The sequence below is a fragment of the Cricetulus griseus genome, chromosome 8, assembly GCF_003668045.3.
Source record: "Cricetulus griseus strain 17A/GY chromosome 8, alternate assembly CriGri-PICRH-1.0, whole genome shotgun sequence".
NCBI classification, from domain to species: Eukaryota; Metazoa; Chordata; class Mammalia; order Rodentia; family Cricetidae; genus Cricetulus; species Cricetulus griseus.
In genome coordinates this window covers 99,259,135-99,276,899 of record NC_048601.1, presented here as the reverse complement: position 1 = coordinate 99,276,899, position 17,765 = coordinate 99,259,135, and the positions used below count along the sequence as shown (strand labels likewise).

Here is a 17,765-nt window from a genome sequence, read left to right as displayed (position 1 = left end):
TTCAGGTTTGGGACAGTGACTTATGTCTGTGCCTTCGGGAAACAGAGGACAAGGGAGAAGGGGAAAGGAAGGGGGGATGGGGTAAGCGCCCTGCTCTTGCTTTGGGGAGCCCTCGAGCCGGCGCCCGGAGCTGCTGTTCACCTTCCCGGCGCACCGGGGCGCAATAGCGAGGCCGCGTCGTGGGAGGAGCGGCCGCGGCTCTTCTTGGCTCGGGGAGGGGACGTTCCCAGAATGCACCTTGTATCAACACGGCGGCGGTGGCGGCCTCCCGAAGTCCAGGCGTTTGGCCGAGCGGCGCACGTCCCCAGCACTCTCCCGCCCGTCGGTGTTGCGGAGCGGACTGCGGCCATGGCGGAGTCGGCGCCTGCTCGGGTGAGGCGCGCCGGGGCGCCGAGGGCGCTGGGGGCGGGGGGGAGACAGCGCCTGCCGGGCCGGGGCGGGCTTGCGGGGCTCGGCCGCGGGCTCGGGCTCCTCGCGGCCGCCGCGGCGGCTCCGACTCCTCCGGCCGTTGGCGCCGGCGCCGCCGACCCTCTCCCACCCGCCCGGCCGCCGCCGCCGCCGCCGCGCCGCCGCGCTCGCCCGCGTCTTCCCGTAGGAGCTCGAGCGGAGCTTGTGGAGTCGCCTGTGGCTGCGAGGGCGGGCGCAGCCCCGGGGTCCGGTCGCCGCCGCTGCGGGAGAGCCCGGGACGGAGCTGAGCGGCGTCTCCGCGGCCGCCGGGCTGGAGTGCTGGTCGGGGAGCCGCGTTCTGCCGCAGGTCCCTGTTCTGAGTTTGCAGCTACAGGTTGAAAGCGGCGCGGGGCCGCCTCTCCCTGGGGACAGGTGTCCTTACCGAGCTGTAGGTGCGCACGGGTGACGGCCCCCTTCCCCCTGAGGGAACGGGAAGACGCTGAAAATGGGCGCGAGGGGCATCATCTCAGCACTCACCTCTTTCCAGGCCTTTGTCTGATGAACTTGAATTGAGAATGTTAGGCTCGTTGTTAAAGAGATTTCTAATTTTTTTTTTACGGCTCCCGTCTTCTCCTACTATGTCACAGCTGCGGCTAACTTAGGTAAAGAGTAGGATAGATGGAACTTACCTGGCTTTCCGTTGTTGAGACAGGGCCTTACTCTGTGTAGTGCAGGCTGGCCTCGAGCTGATGACAGTCTTCCCTGTTTAGTCTCCCCAGTGCTAGGATTACATGTGTGAAGCATTGTGCTCGGTCTTTATTGGTGGTGGTTGTGTTTGGGGGCATAGTAACAAGTGCCTCAGCCTAGTCTACTTGAGGATGGCCTTAAACTCCTACGTCTCACTCCCAACTGCAGCGATTACAAGCATAAACCTTGTTTAATTTCTGTCTAATTATTTTTTAATCTTTCAAAATAAGGTCTTGATCTGTAGTTCTGGCTGCCTAGGAGTAGCTATGTAGACCAGGGTAGCTTTGAACTCTTGCCTCTGCAACCCAAGTGCTAGTGAGACACCTTGCTAGGCAAACAAATAGGGAGAGGCACCATGGCTAGAAAATAAAGGTGGCAAATTTCCAAGATGGACATCTTCTTCCCCCCTCCCAACTCCAGACAAGACCGACAGCCTAAAACTAAGCCCAGGCTTTCTGGGCTTTTGTCTCCCACCAGCAGGCCCCTGCTAATTGACTGGCTCAACAAGTTCAAGGCCTGCTTAGGACATGTTGCACAACAGTTCTGGGCCAATCAACACTCTTCAAATGAAACAACCTCAAATTAGAGGAGGAAAACTCTTCACAGGCTTTAAAACCCCAAGGCTCAAAAAAACCCCAGTAGTTTCCTGGGTAGTACCCCCTCCACTTTGCAGAGGGTCCTTTTCCCTGTGTTTCTGCTGGTACATGTGTCCTTGCCCCCAGTAAACACTTGTCTTCAACTGCGGATTCTGTCCGTAGTATTTGAGATTTCTCTGATGCTACCTGTTGAGCTTGAGATTTTTCTTGCCTTTTAATTCTTTAACTGACAGAAAAGATGAACCCCATCTAGACCCCTAGTCTGTCTCATCCCCAGACTCCTAGATAGTATTAGTAGGATCACTGTTGTGCACCTTGGCTTTTGCATTGAGTTTTACTGCAGAAACACTATGGGAATCCTGAGATACCTTTGTGAGAGAAAAAAGGGTCTAAGAAAATTTGTGTTGAAAATTTTGACTTGACTGGACTTGACTATTTGACTATGGTTTTTTTTTTTTTTTTTTTTTTTTTAGGAAATGGCTAAGAACTAATTAGGAATGGACTGAAAGATTTATCAGTGTTTATTTTCTTTTTATTATTTTAATTTAATTTTTTTATATACCAATCCCAGTTCTCCCTCCCCCCTCCCACTCCCCCACCTTTCCCCCCACCCATCCTGTTATTATTTTGTAAAAGTTTAAAAATTAGAAAAGAATGGTGAGATGGAAACCGGGCACGATGGAACACAAACCGTAGAGAGTACTCATGGAGTTTATTACAGGGCAGGAGAGAAAAAGAGAATGGAAGAGGAAGAGGAAGGGGAGAGAGCAAGCAGAGAGAGGAGAGGGGCAGTAGTGGTCCACCAACCGGAAACAGAGAGGAGCGGGGATGAGGTCATGGGCTTAAAAGGGGCTGGAGCATGTGCTAACCATGATGTGGCCACGCAACACAGGGCCCTTTCAGTTGTCTAAGAATCTGCCTGAATCTTTCAATCCCCGTCAGCTCTTCAAAGAGGGTAAGGCCTACCACAGGGAGTCAACACAGTCTGTGCCATCACCAAGTTGAGGCAGGACCAAGGCCCTCCCCTGTGTCTAGGCTGAGCAAGGTATCTATGAGCGCCCACTAGCTCGGATCAGCTGTTTCAGAGGGTTTCCCCATCATGGTCCTATCTCTTTGCTCATATGATCCCTCCTCCCTCTCTTTGATTCTACTCTGGGAGCTCAGCCCAGTGGTTGGTTTATTTTCAAGGGATTAACACTGAACTGGGAAAACAGGGCACGAGTGTTTACAGCATTTCTGCATCTGACTCCCTTAAGAGACAGACACAGTCCAAAGTGTTGTTTTTCTAGACTAGATAGGTCAGTACTAACATGAGGTGGCAGGACCAGCAGATTCCATCTCTGGTCATTCCTCTTGTAGTTAATCCTCACCAACAGACCTCATTGAGACTAAGCAATAAAGGTCCACCAAAATCTCAAACTAAACTTGAACTTAGTTTTGACAGTGTAAAATTTATTTAAACTGTTCTTGAACATATTTGTTTTCACAAATCTCTTTAGTGAGGATTCTGTGCTGCTACACCAAATTCACATCCTGATAATCACAACTAAAAATTTAAAAAAAAATACCGAGGAAAACAAAAAACCTATATAAATGATATTTGAAATGTATAGTAAACCATAAGCCCGTTATTTTGTATGATAATTTTAAAACAGCATAATAAATAATACTTACAATCCAAAAGTAGAAAGTGTAAACTCTTAAAATATGAATAGAGTTGTGAAGCCAACGTTGAGAACATTTGCTCAATTGTATTTGATATTTATGAAATCAAGGGTCCTTGAGGGAAAAAAAACACTTGAGGATGTCACTGGGTCAAAATAATTTTTTTTTTTTGAGTCAGGGTTTCATAATGTAGGTAGCTATGACTGTCTAGGAACTTGATATGTAGACCAGGCTGGCCTTGAACTCAGGGATCTACTTGGCTCTGCCTCCCAAGTGCTGGGGTTAAATGCCTGGCTGAATAAGATATTAACTCATTGAAGAGTTAGCGACGAATAATTAAACTACGTGACAGCATTGATGTAGAGGTTAGGAAGAAAAGATCAGAATCCAGAAGTCAGTGGTCTTTTCATTATTGCTAAAAAGACTATAAAAAGTCAGTCACTATAGATATAATTGAATTAAAAGGCAAAGATACGAGGATGGGAAAAATCCAACTTTCATTTTGGAAAAATCCAAAGGATAAGTCAATACAGATGGTTAAATATAAAAGGCTATGAGAGAATAATACTAATAAAAAGAAACGTGGCTTACAAGTGTATCATTGCCAGAGATGGAAAATACTCCTGCACTACTAATGGAAAACGATTTAGTTTTCTATTTTGAAATGACATTTTAAAACTAGTTTGAGACTAATTATATAGCTTCAAATACATTTAAAAATTGACAGACAAAATTAATCACCATTTAGAATATTCAAATATAATCTAGTATTTTATTTATCAGAAAACAGTAATAAGGATGTTGTACATCCAGCAGAATTTTTGCAGTGGGTGGAAGTTATGGGGCAGTCGAGTTACATGGGACAGGCAAGCCTTGAAGTGCAGCCAGTATGACCAACAAAATGGGTTTTAAAAAATTTAGCTGATTATGATGGCGCATGCCTTTAATCCCAGAACTTAGGAGGCAGAAGCAGGTGGGTCTCTATGAATTTCAGGCCTGTCTGGTCTATATTATATGTTCCAGGCCATCCAGAGCTATATAGAAAGACATTGTCTCAGAAAAGGGAAAACTTTCCCAAAAAGAGAATTGGGTAGAGAGCTGGGGAAAGTATGTTCAAAAGCCATTATTAATATTTATTTAATTTTCATTTTTATTTACTTATTGTTATTTGAGACAGGGTTTCTTTATGTAGCCCTGCTGTCCTGGAACTAAATGTAGACCAAGCTGGCCTCAAACTCACAGAGATCCACCTGCCTCTGTCCTCCAAGTGCTGGGATTAAAGGCGTGCGTCACCAACGCCTCGCTATTTTACCCATTTTCTATATTATCTGTGTATAATATCTCTCCATGGTTTAGAGCACTTGTTAACTCTTGCAGAGGACCCAAGTTCAATTCCCAGCACCCATATGGTGACTCAAAACTATCTGTAACTACAGTTCCAGAGGATTTGATGCCTTCTGGCCTTCATTGGGGTGTCCATATGTACATTCAGGTCAAACACTCATAAAACAAAAAAATATAATAAAAAAGTAAAGGAAGAGACACCTATCAGATATGGAAGCATGTTCACACAAGTCTGGGTTGGTGTTAGATGTGAACTTAGACTTTGGGTGGGAGGCTGTTGAATAGTTGGAGTCCATCTACCTTCTGCATGCATTTGGGATTCTTCACATACCTGCTTGCCTGCGTCTGCCCCATTGACACAAAGTGGAGCATAGACATGATTTCAGATTTGTGAGCAAAAATTAATCACTAAATTTTAGGATGGGTTGATACATAGCAAGACCTGTCTGAAATAGAGAGCTAGGGAATATGTTAAAATTTCTTCAAATGCAATAGCATACCCTATGTAAGAATTAAAACATTTTATCCTGTATTAGTTACAGTGCTGCTGGCCAGTGACTAGGATTTCTTATTTGTTAGCTCAATCTTAATTATCAACCATAACTACTAATCTATATAGTTTTATAAGGACTTACCTTATGCATCCTGTCTTCCTGGGATCACATGGCGACTCCTCTTAACTATATTCCCAGAATCTTTCTCTCCTAGTTCTGCCTATCTTGCTTCCCTATTGGCCAACAGTGTTTTATTCATTAACCAATAAGAGAGACATATACACAGAAGGACTACCCCCATCAGGCATTGGTGGCACACGCCTTTAATACCAGCATGGGGGGGTGAGGGGTGGGGGTGTGGGGGGTGGGGCAGAGGCTGGCAGATCTCTGTGAGTTTGAAGCCAGCCTGGTCTACAGAGTAAGTTCAGGACAGGCTCCAAAGCAATACAGAGAAACCCTGTCTTGAAAAAACAAAACAAGAATCACAACATTTTTGTCCAAAAAATGTTATTTCTCAAATTTATCTGTGGAATTTGATGCATTTCCGAACACAGTCTGAAGAGTTTTACAAAAGTGAAAATCTTCATATTTGTAGAACATCAGTGGGCCAAATAAGCCAAGGTACTACTATAAAATAAATGGATGGGATTTGTCATAGTATGTATCAATAATTACTATGCAGCTAAAGTTAATAAGATCACAATATTGATAAAGTGACAGAAAAATTAACCCATAGAAGAGAAAAAAGATGGCAAAAACAAACTGTCAGGTAAAAGAATTTGATTTATGGTAGATAATAGCATCACAGATTAGTAGGTAAATGTTGAGTACTTATTATTATTGAATGAATTTTTTGTGACAGTCTTACGGTATGTAGCTCTGGCTGGCCTGGGACTCACTATGTAGACCAGGATGGATTTAAACTCAAAAGATCCACCTGTGCTGTGATTAAAGGCATGTGCCAACACACCTGACCTTGTTTTTATTCATTGATTTTTGTGTAGTGTGTGTGTGTCTGTGAACATGCCATGTCATTGTCAGATGCCCACTTGTAGGGGTTAGTTCTCTGCTTCCATTATGTTGATTCCAGAGATCAAACTTTGGGTCCTCAGGTTTGGCCTTTAACTGCTGAGCAGTGTTACCAGCCCAATAATGGCTTTAAAAATTTTTTTTTACCTTTATTTATTTATTGTGTGTGTGTGTGTGTGTGTAGGTCAGAGGACAACTTGAGAGAAAAGCTTAACTATATGGTAATATTTTGTCTATTTTTCTAATATTTTCAAAAATTATTATGAAATATACATGTAACATTTTCTTTCTTCCCTCTTTTTTGTTTGTTTGAGAGACAGGGCTTCCAATGGTCTTGAACTTGTTCTGTAGTGGATGACTTACATTTTTAATTCTACTGCCTCCTTTTCAAGTACAGGCATTACAGGCATGCACCCCGGTTCCTGTGGTGCTTCAGATCAAAGTCAGGGCTTTGTGCATGCTAGGTGAGCGTGATATCAACAGAACTGTACCTAGCCCCAAGGGAAATTTTCAGTGTCTGTCTTAATTAGGATTTCTATCACTGTGATGAAACACCATGACCAAAAAGCATGTTGAGGAGGAAAGAGTTTATTTGGCTTATGCTACCATGTCATTGTTCAGCATCGCAGGAAGTCAGGGCAGGAACCTGGAGGCAATAGCTGAAGCAGAGGCCATGGAGGGGTGCTACTGACTTGCTTTCTATTGCTTGCTCAGCTTGCTTTTTTATAGAACCCAGAATCTGCTTCCCAGGAATGGCCCCACCTACAGTGGGCTGAGCCCTCCCACATCAATCACTAATTAAGAAAATGCCCTACAGGCTTGCCTGCTGCAGATCTTATGGAGGCATTTTCTTAATATAGGCTATCTTCTCTCCAGTGACTCTAGCTTATGTCAAGTTGACATCAAACCAGCCAGCACCAGATCAGAATGAAAAAGTATGTTTGGATTTGTTTGTTTGTTTTAAGGAAGCTAGGTAGGAGTCCTGGACTTGGAATTGCTTTCTTTATTTGGTATTTGGGAGTCACCCTGTCTCACTGGCCTCGTGTCATCAATCCTACAGCACAGGAGGAAACGGCGTTCCACGCCATTAGCCCCCACCACACCACCTTCACAAACAACAGAGAAAAGCCCATATTTTCAGACCACAGAAATCTCACTTTGGACAGTGGTGGCCGCTATTCAGGCTGTGGAGAAGAAGATGGAATCCCAGGCTGCTCGACTACAGAGCCTTGAGGGACGTGCAGGGACAGCTGAGAAGAAGCTGGCTGACTTTGAGAAGACAGCTGTGGAGTTCAGCAACCAGCTGGAGGGCAAGTGGGCTGTGCTGGGGACCCTGCTGCAGGAGTACGGACTGCTGCAGCGGCGGCTGGAGAACGTGGAGAACCTGCTCCGCAACAAGAACTTCTGGGTCCTGCGGCTGCCCCCTGGCAGCAAGGGGGAGGCCCCCAAGGTAGAACCTCTATGCTTAAAAGTTAGGAAAGAAGGGGCCCAGCCCTTGATTAGTCAAGATGTTAAATCACTGGCTTGTACTCATGATGAATCAAAGCGCTTACTCTTGTGGCTTACATTTGTAGGTGTCTGGATCCATTGAGAATGATGGGGTCTGTTTCTCGGAACAGGAGTGGGAAAACCTGGAGGACTGGCAGAAGGAGCTCTACAGAAATGTCATGGAGAGCAACTATGAGACTCTGGTCTCTCTGAGTGAGTGGCAGTTTTCTTCCTGAATTCTCTCAGGGCCCTCCTGGTTGCATCGGACACTCTGCGGGTCTCTCATCCTGTGATCCGTTGCTGGGAGGAGAAATGAGTCTCCAGGTCCTCTCACCTACAGAGGCTTGAGAAGGTCTCAGGGATGAGCCTTTTGTATTTCTTTTCTGGTAACACAATCACTTCTTGAAACTATGTATGATGATACTGTATTTAATACATAGCTACAAAGTGTCTCTTACTTTTCTATTGCTATATAACATACTGACTAAGGCAATTTATATATATATAAAAAATTATTTGGGGCTTTTGGTTTCAGAGGATTAGTTAGAGTCCTTGATAGCCAAGCAGAGGTAGCAGGTGGCAAGTGGCTGGAATAGCCCTGAGAGCTCATATCTTGAACCTCAAGCAAGATAGAGAGAAAACAAACTCAAATTGGCTTCAGTCTTTTAAAACCTTAAAGCCTACCCCCCACTGACTTGCCTCCTCTAACAGGCTATACCCCCTAACTTTTCCCAAATTGTTCCACCAACTGGTAACAAAGTTTTCAAACATATGACCACTATAAATATAATAAACTTTTGTTTTGTTTTGTTTTGTTTTTTGAGACAAAACCTCTCTATGTAGCCCTGGCTGTCTTAGAACTCATGGTGATCAGGTTGGCCTTGAACTCAAAGAGATCCTTCAGTCCTCTGTCTCCCAAGTGCTGGGATCTGATGTGCCACCATGTCTAGCTAAGGTGCTATTTTTAATATTTAAGATTGTTTGATGAGAAATCCTGTAACGTTGGAACTGATGAGGTCGCCCAGTGGATAGAAGTGCTTGCTATACAAGCCTGATACCTGCATCCAGTCCCATGATGGAAGGAGACAACGGACTCTTTAACTAGCTCCCCAATCATGACACAGAGATTTACTATCAGTTATGAATACTTGGCTTTATCTTATGCTTATATTGTTCCACTCGCTCTTATAACTTACTTTAACCTTGTTTTTTTCATTTGTGTTTTGCCTTGGGGCTTTTTACCTTTCTTCCATTCTATAAGCCCTATTTTCACTGCTTTCTCCGTGTCTGGGTGGCAGCTGCCTAGCTGACCCACGGGCATCTCCCCTCTCTACTCTCTTTCTCTCCAGAGCCTAGATTCCTCCTCCTACATATTCTCTCTGCCCACCAGCCTCGCCTATCCCTCTACTGCCTAGCTATTGGCCATTCCGCTTTTAATTAGGCCACTATCACATGGTTTACACAGCAGCACATCTTTACATAATTAAACAAATGTAACACATCTTTACACAGTTAAATCAGTATTCCACAAGTTGCCTTCTGGTCTCCACATGTGCACTATGGTACAGGTGTACCTAAACTCTTACATACTCTATGTATATACCCACATAAATAATAAAATTAAAATGTTTTAAAGGGAATCTTTAACGAGATATTCAGCACAGGCTGACAAAACCCTTTTTCTTGGCAGTTTATTAGCCAGTGTCATCACCAGCCACTTCGGTCTTCATGTTTATTTGTTAGGCTAGAAGTACTAGCTGGAAGTGTTTTATATAAATATTAATAATACATGCTGTATAGTGAATGTATTGTTTTCTTGTTAGATAAATTCTTTTAAAATGTGGGTCCTTGGAGAAATACCAAAGAGGCCACTGGCTGGACCTTATGAGTGGGTCAAACAGTTGACTATAAACTCTCTTGAGTTGTCCTGTGTCACAGAGCCTGACTTACCTGGCACAGCCTCAGCAAGGAGGTCAGGAGGATAAACTTGGGCACAGTGAAAGAACCCTTGGCAAAACTTCAGCTGTATGGGCAGAGGTGGGGTGCTATGTGGACATTTGTCCTGAGCCTGGTAGCCCTAATGAAGGAACACCAGAAATTAGGGCCAGCTCAGGCTGTCGAGCATGCAGAGTGAGGAGAACACTCTTCCATTGCTGGTGGAGTGCAAACTTAGCCACTTTGGAAATCAATATGGCGGTTTCTCAGAAAATTGGTAATTGATGTACTTTAAGACCCTCAATACCACTCTTGGGCATATACCCAAAGGATACTTAATCATACCGCAAGGACACTTGCTCAACTATGTTCATAGCAGCATTATTTGTAATAGCCAGAAACTGGAAACAATCTAGATGTCCTTCAACCAAAAAATGGATAAAGCAAATGTACATTTACACATGGAGTATTACTCAGTTGTTAAAAACAATGACATCCTGAAATTTTCCATTGGCCAGAAATGTCTAGGGAAAATTGGCAGTAACATTATCTCTTGTGTCTTTTTAACTGTTAATATTGATTCCCTGGCATTGGTCATTTCTGTGGCATCAGACCAGCATGATGTAAGTTTTATTCTCTTGAACTCACACTGTATCTTTTCCAACTCAGAGGTCCTTGGGCAGCCAGAAGAAGAAGCAGAATTGGGTGCAGAGATGGTGGGTGACTTGGTGGAAGAAGGTACCCACCTGGGTGAGTAGTTCTAGAATATTCTTTCATCTTTTTTCTCTATCCCTACCTGCAGGTTCCTGTAGCTTATAGGGAGCTTTCCCACAGTTGAACTGCCAAATAGTATCAATAATCTCGTCTGGCCCAACAGGTGGACTCCTGTTTGGTTTTGTTGTTGTGTTTTTGTTTATTTTCTTTTTTTCAAGACAGGTTTTCTCTGTGTAGGCATGGCTGTCCTGGAACTCCTTTGTAGACCAGACTAGCCTCAAACTCAGATCCATCTACATCTGCCTCCCTGGCCCTGGGAGCTACCATTGCCCAGCTTGTTTGTTTGTCTTTAAAGGTTTATTTTTTTATTTATGTATGCATATGTGTCTGTGTGACTGTATGATGTGTGTGGGGGTATCCATGGAGGGCAAAAGAGGGGGTTGAGTCTCTTAGAGCTGGAGTTACAGATGATTGTGAGCCACCTGACGTGGGTGTTGGAAACGAGTACTCTTCTTCAATGGGCCATCTCTCTGACCTCACTGCTTGTTTTCGAGACAAATCTTACTATAATAGCCTGGACTCACTATGTAGCTCTGGCTGGCTTTGAACTCATGATCCTCCTAATTCTACCTACTGAGTAGGATTACAGTTGTGAGCCATCATACTTTACTAGAACTGTTACAGGTGTTTCTTAACTCTTGCCAGTCTTTGGAGTGGTGCAGATTGTGTAGCATGCTTTTTCATGCCCTGTAAGTAATAGACATAATAAGCTGTCTGTGGTCAGAGTGAGTGGTGGGCCATGAGCTATAGGGCCAAGGAAGAAAGAAACTAGGAAAGGCATTTGAGCAGAGTATGCAGGAAGAACAAAACTGGGCATGTGAGTTTTTAAATTTTATTTTGTTTTACTAGTTTATGTGTATGGATGCTTTGTCTGTGTCTTTGTACTTCATGCTTGAAGCATAGACCCTATCATATCTCTTGAAACTGGAGTTACCAGTGGTTGTGAGCTACCATGTGGGTGCTGGGAATTGAATTTGAGTCCTCTGCAAGAACAGCTGGGACTCTTAACCACTGAGTCCTCTCTCCTGCTCCTGGGTGTAAGATTTTTCAAACTATCAGTTTAGTGTGTTAAACACAGGGCCTTGCACATGCTAGGCAAGTGTGTGTGGCTGACCTTTTTCTTCAACCCCTTTGTTAAAAAAATCTTTTAAAAAATTTGAGATAGGGAGTTTCAGACCAGCCTGGTCTACAGAGTGAGTTCCAGGACAACCAGAACTATTACACAGAGATACCCTGTCTTCAAAAACAAACAAACAAACAAAAAAACCCAAGAAATTTTAGGTAGGGTCTCACTTAATTGCTTGCACTGGTCTTGAGCCTGCTCTGTAGCCTAAGCAATCTGTTGTTACCTTGTGACCCTCTTGCCTTATCTTTCTGAGTAGCTGGGATTACAGGCTTGCATCTCTAGACCCACCTTGAAATTTGTTGTTTTAATACTTTGGAATTAATCACTTGCTACAGTGTGTTTTGTCATTTTTCATAGAGTAATACCAGTTTATAGACAAATTTGGAGAACTATAGTCACATTGTTCTCTAAGAGTGAGGTGTTCAGCTCCTCCTCCAGATTGTGCTCTATAAGAGTGAGGTGTTCAGACCTCCTCCAGACTGTCCTCATTCAGTTGTCCTAAGAAATTTTGCTTTGAGTCTTCAGAAGTCCAAGCATTTGGCTCTGGAGATACCAAAAGTGCTGGAATATGATCTTTGTTGGTCTTTTTCCTTGCAGCAGATAGGGCCATGGTTAAACAGGAGGGCCCTGCAGGTCTTCCCAGCATGTTTTCCAGTGCTGCTGAACAACAGGCTTTCTTTGGCGCGGAGCAGGCTGTGTTCTGGAATAGTCCAGAAGATCCTGCTCTCTTGGAATCAGGCCCTGGGGACTCTAACCCTCAGTCTGTTGAGGACAGTAGAGACCCTGCCCCTGGTAGAAAACTGAACTGCCCCCGAAAACAGAAGTCTCACAGGCAGGTACAATTGGGTCAGGAGTGTGGACAAGGCCTGAAGGTGAAAAGGGACACCAGCCCATACAAATGTTCCGAATGCCAGATCAGCTTCCGCTACAAGCAGCAGCTGACTGCACATATGCAGAGCCACGTGGGCAGAGAGTCTTACTCAGCCACAGAGCCAGAGGAGAGCCTTAGGCCCAAACCACGGCTGAAGCCACAGGCCAAGAAGTCGAAGCTGCATCAGTGTGATGTGTGCCACAGGAGCTTCAGCTGCAAGGTCAGCCTGGTGACCCACCAGCGCTGCCACCAGCAGGAGGGCCCCAGCACCAGTCCACATATCCAGGAGAGATTCTCACCTAACAGCTTAGTTGCTCTACCTGGCCACATCCCTTGGAGGAAAAGTCGGAGTTCTCTCATCTGTGGGTACTGTGGCAAGAGTTTCAGCCACCCATCTGACCTGGTGCGGCACCAGCGCATCCACACAGGTGAGCGGCCCTACAGTTGTCCCGAGTGTGAGAAGAGCTTTGTTCAGAAGCAGCACCTCCTGCAGCACCAGAAAATTCACCAGCGGGAGCGGAGTGCCCTGGCTCCAGAGCATGGAAGGCCCAATGGCCTGCTTTAAGGTTGCCAGCCCCTCACCGTCCGGGGGTGGAGGGGGTTGGCATGAGTCCCCCGCAGAGACACTACATAGTCAGGCTGACTTCTTCCTGAGAATTGTTTCTGCTTTGCCCCCCTTGGCTAAGCACAAAGGCTAGTCTGAGACAAGGAGAGATCTAAGGCCCAGCCTCTGCCCTCTAGGCCCTGCTAGTGGGTTTGCTGTTTCTTTAGCCCTTTGGGTCCCTGTTTCTGGTGTACTGTCACACCACAGGGACTAGTGGCCAGTTCCAGGGCCCATCCTAGCATTTCACACGTCTTCCCACAGTTAAATGGGGCCACAGAGGTATGTGGAGAATTCTAGGAAGTATTACCTTCCATTTTGTAGCCTCCTTGTTAATAACTAGTATAAATAATTTAAATGAACTGCTTAGGTTGTTCTAAAGACCCCCTTTTGGAGTTAGATTCTTGTTGATTTTTTAAAAACATAGCTTAAAACTTGTTTTCTAAATTTTAAGAGTTGTAGAAGTTGTTCCTAACCTGGGAACTGAGCCTACCCTCCAGGAGGGAATAGCTATGGGCTCTTTTAGCCCACCCACACTTAACATAGATTGGAGAGCCAAAACACACTGCTGGGTTCCCTCAGTGGGTTGCTGAGATGGGGCTAGTTTTCTCAGGTGGGCCAAGAGGAAGCCCCTGAAGTCCCTGCTGGATGTCAAGATTTCTGTGAAGAAGCTGAAAGTTCAGTTCTGGGGAGTTTGGTGTCTCATGTACTCTCCCCCTCTCTGTCCCTGGCTTTGCTGTGTTTCTGCAGCTCTGTGGGGGCAGGGAATATGGAAGACTGAGCTTGATTCTGTTATAGCAGGTATCACTTGAAGTTGCTCAGATTAGACTTTCCAGTGTCTGTCCCAGAGATGGAGGAGGAAAAGCACAGGGGTTTGTCTCAGGAGTGTTGAGTACCTGCCCCACTGTCATTTGGGGAGGGAGGTGAGAGTGGGTTCATTGGTATATGTGAATGTATCCTTGGATGATTTACAGTTGTCTGGAATAAATCTTGTTACTTGCATTTAAAAAAAAAAAAATCACATGGGATGTTTTCTGTTTATCAAGAATTGTCACCGGGAGTCAAGTAGAGAGAGATTCCTCACCAGGCAGCCTAGGCTGAACCTACAGTGGACCAGGGATATTGTTGCTTCTACAATTATATACCTTAATGTCAAGGTTAGATTCTTTTTCCCTGTTCACAGAAGTATGGTCTCCGTCCCTGCTAGGAGTTTGAATGTAGCGTGGACTCAGACTCCATCTGAGACCTCTGGGTTGTATTTTTTTGAGGGGGCTGCTGGGAGGAGACAGTACCGCCCTGACTGTCCTGGTACCCTCTTTGTAGACCACACCAGCCTTCAACCCAGAGATCCACCTTCCTCTGCCTCCAAAGTGCTGGGATTAAAGGCATGTATTAACATTGCCTGGCAGAATTTACATTAAAAAATACTATTTTAGGTTTTTTAGAGGTGGGGTTTCATGTGGTCCAAGTTGGCCTTGAACTTGCTGTGAAGTTGAAGTTACCCTTGATCTCCTGATCTTCTCATCACCATTTCTCAAGTACCACCATACTAAGCAACAATTTTTTAATGCCATCATATAGACTTTTATTGCAATCATAAAACTTGAAATTCATATGTTGCAGGGGTTAGGGACAAAATTATACCTTATCCCACCAAGTCACTGCACAGGGCTGCAGGAAGTAAGAAGAGACTAAGGAAAAGCCAGGAAGTCAAGATCAGCAGAGAGCCAGGCTTCCAAACCCCAGAGATGCTGTGATGGTCAGTGTCATTTTCTCAGAGAACTCTTAAGGCTTTGTCACGATGGCTGGGTGTACCTGGGGTAGAGCATCTATAGACAACACCTGAACAACACCTTTAGTTTAAAATTTCCATTCAAGTCTGAAAGTTTAAGAAGTGGAGCTTGGATAGATAAGATTACAAAACTTGTGAAAAATCCATTAGAAAAACAATAGGATTTTTATTTGTTTGTTTTTCAGAACAGGGTTCCTCTGAGTAGTCTTGGCTGTCTTGTAACTTGCTCTGTAGACCAGGCTGGCATGGAACTTAGAGATCTGCCTGCCTCTGCCTGCTGAGTGCTGGGATTAAAGGCGTGTGCCACCAACACCCAGCCCATAGGATTTTTTATTTTATAGGCTAGGTCACAAAGAAGGCTTTAGAGATCCCTGCTTGCCCAGGGACAGATACTATAGTGTCCAACACATGAAGGAACCTGTTTTAAAAGGCAGATAGCTTATGAAGATGGGAGGGGCTGTCAGAGGCAAAGGCTCCCTCCCTCCCCACTTGAGCTTGGATAGGACTTTGAATTAACAAAAGGACCTCCCTCAATTTGGAGAAAAATCAGTAGCACCAGAAATCCACCATGGCTTTGCATTATGGCAGCAAGATTGTCTTAATGTATAATAGATAATTTCATTTAAAAAAAAAAAAAGATTAAAATTCCTGCATCCCCACCCAAACAGCAATTCCTATCTAGAGTTAACCCATCACTTGTGTTGTCAGTACTTATATAGTATCCTTCCTTGGAAACCTATATGGAAAGATAGAAACTGAATCTTCATTCAAAACAAAATGAGTAACTTGGGGCTTATGACGTATAGTTTTGGTCAACACACAAGAACAGGAAGAGGGCATGGAGGTTTCTGAATCAAAACTCAGTGGTAGCTATCTATGCAAAGCGGAGACGTTGGGGAAACTCAGGTCCATGTGTACACAAAAATTATTTTTTTTTTGAGACAGTTTTTGTGTAGCCCTGGCTGTCCTGAAACTTACTTTGTAGACCAGGCTGGCCTTGAACTCAGAGGTCCACCTGCCTCTGCCTCCCGAGTGCTGGGATTAGAGGTGTGCGCCACCATGTTTGGCACATACATCTTAACATCCTTATGGTACTATCAGTAGCACGGTTTTTTGTTTTAGTTTTTTTTTTTTTTTTTTTAACACTTGTATGTATATGAGTGCATGCATGTTGTGGTGTATCTGTAGAGGTTAGAGGACAATTTGTAGGAGTTAGTTCCCTCCTTTCCTGAGTACGAGTTCCCAGGGATCAAAATCAGATTCAGGTTGTCCATCTTGGCGTTGGCCTTTTTTTTTTCCAGCTTGCTATGTAGCCTGGACTTGAATTCACTACTGTTCTCTGACCTTCAGCCTCCTAAATGCTGGTATTTCAGGTGCGAGCCAGCATACCAGACTCCTAGGCACTGTTTTAAATGAAAAACCTTACTTGCCTGTTTCAACTGTCAAACATTGAAAGGTTGCTCTGGGAGGTGTGGAGAAGGTGGGGAGTGGACTGGGAAGTTAGACATGACACACAGGGCAGCAACGTCACATACCCAGATAAGCTGACATGCCTACAGTTAAGTTTCTAATGGTCACTCACCTGACTCCAGTCAGATTAGCTAATCCCATCACCATATGGCCTTCTGGAGCTGCTGGACATGGGCTTTCTTCAGAGTTTTACCTTGGCATCCCCAGTTGCTCATCAAGGCTTCTACTGTCTTTCCATTTGTGTTGTAGTCACATTATTCTTTCTGTCCTGAATAAACCTTTTGCCTTTTTGGTATTTTGGTGTCTGAGTTCTTTTTTGAGAGAGTTTCTCTCATCTGTTTACCCTTTGTGTGTGAGCTGATTGTGGAATAGTCCTTTACACTATGATTGGTTTAATAAAAAGCTAAACAGTCAATAGCTAGGTAGGATTTTGGGGACAGAAAACACTGGTAAGAAGAAGGCATAGTCAACAGCCAGACACAGAGGAGGCAGCATGGGCATTACAAAGTAAAGGTAACTGAGCCACGTTAAAGAATTAGTGAGTATTTATGTCATGGTTCAGGAACTGGTCGGTAGGACAGAAAAATCTGCCAACATGGGCACGTGTGCCATGGCACACAGTGGAGATCAGAAAACAACCTAGAGTTCTTTCCTTCTACCATGTGGGAATGCTGATCAGACTCCAGGTGGTAGACTTGGCAGCAAACACCTTTACTCACTAAGCCATCTTTCTTTTCCTCAGAAAGCAAATAAATGATGGGTACTTGTTATGTTGGCAGTTTTAACACTTGGGATACATCAGTGAACAGAACACATCGACTGTAGTTTGTTTTCTATTAGAATCTTGTTTTGGTTTTTTTGAGGCAGGATTTCTCTATAGCTTTGGAGCCTGTCAAGAACTCACTCTGTAGACCAGGCTGGCCTCGAACTCACAGAGATCCACCAGTCTCTACCTCCCAAGTGCTGGAATTAAAGGTGTGCACCACCACTGCCCAGCATAACTAATTATTTTTTAATTTTTTTGTTGTTGCTGTTTTTGCTTCTGTTTCTTTTCTTTTTTTCTTTTCTTTTTTTTTTTTTTTTTGAGATTGGATTTCTCAGTATAGCTTTGTAGAGCAGGCTGGCCTCGAACTCAGAGATCTGCCTGCCTCTGCCTCCCGAGTGTTGGGATTAAAGGCATGCGCCACCACTGCCCAGTTTAAAGTTTTATTTACTTTGTGTGTGTGTATCAGAGGACAGCTTTGTGAAGTCAATTCTCCCCTTCTTCTCTTATGTGAGCCCAGGAAGTTGAACTCAGATCCTTAGGTTTGCATCAGCTTGGGCAGCAAATGCCTTTACACAATGAACCAACTTGCCAGCCTCAGAGCTTTTTTTTTTTTTTTTAATCATTTTGGGAGGGTTTTTTTGCTTGTTTTTATTATGTATACAGTATTCGGTCTGCATGTA

The 17,765-nt window shown here is 44.3% G+C and overlaps 1 protein-coding gene across 4 annotated transcripts; it reads left to right on the top strand.

The window, feature by feature from the left end:
- The first annotated feature begins 218 nt into the window (after nucleotides 1-218).
- On the top strand, nucleotides 219-16,614 carry Znf212 (zinc finger protein 212). 4 transcript variants are annotated; one of them, XM_027428512.2, is made up of 5 exons: nucleotides 219-372; nucleotides 7,323-7,712; nucleotides 7,837-7,963; nucleotides 10,355-10,435; nucleotides 12,186-16,614. In XM_027428512.2, the coding sequence occupies exons 1-5, from the start codon at nucleotides 232-234 to the stop codon at nucleotides 13,019-13,021; spliced, it is 1,575 nt and encodes a 524-aa protein (XP_027284313.1). In that variant the 5' UTR covers nucleotides 219-231; the 3' UTR covers nucleotides 13,022-16,614. The 4 variants fall into 4 exon arrangements, with proteins under 4 accessions (XP_027284313.1, XP_027284311.1, XP_027284314.1 ...); XM_027428510.2 differs by having other exon boundaries at nucleotides 12,183-16,614; XM_027428513.2 differs by lacking the exon at nucleotides 219-372 and adding an exon at nucleotides 595-839 and having other exon boundaries at nucleotides 12,183-16,614.
- Nucleotides 16,615-17,765: the final 1,151 nt, after the last annotated feature.

Excerpts from the sequence above, each read along its gene's own strand:
- Znf212 (XM_027428510.2), top strand. The coding sequence starts at position 232 with ATGCACCTTGTATCAACACGGCGGCGGTGGCGGCCTCCCGAAGTCCAG. Across the intron at positions 7,964-10,354 it reads TGAGACTCTGGTCTCTCTGA|AGGTCCTTGGGCAGCCAGAA; the intron begins GTGAGTGGCAGT and ends TTTCCAACTCAG. Across the intron at positions 10,436-12,182 it reads GGAAGAAGGTACCCACCTGG|CAGATAGGGCCATGGTTAAA; the intron begins GTGAGTAGTTCT and ends TTTTCCTTGCAG.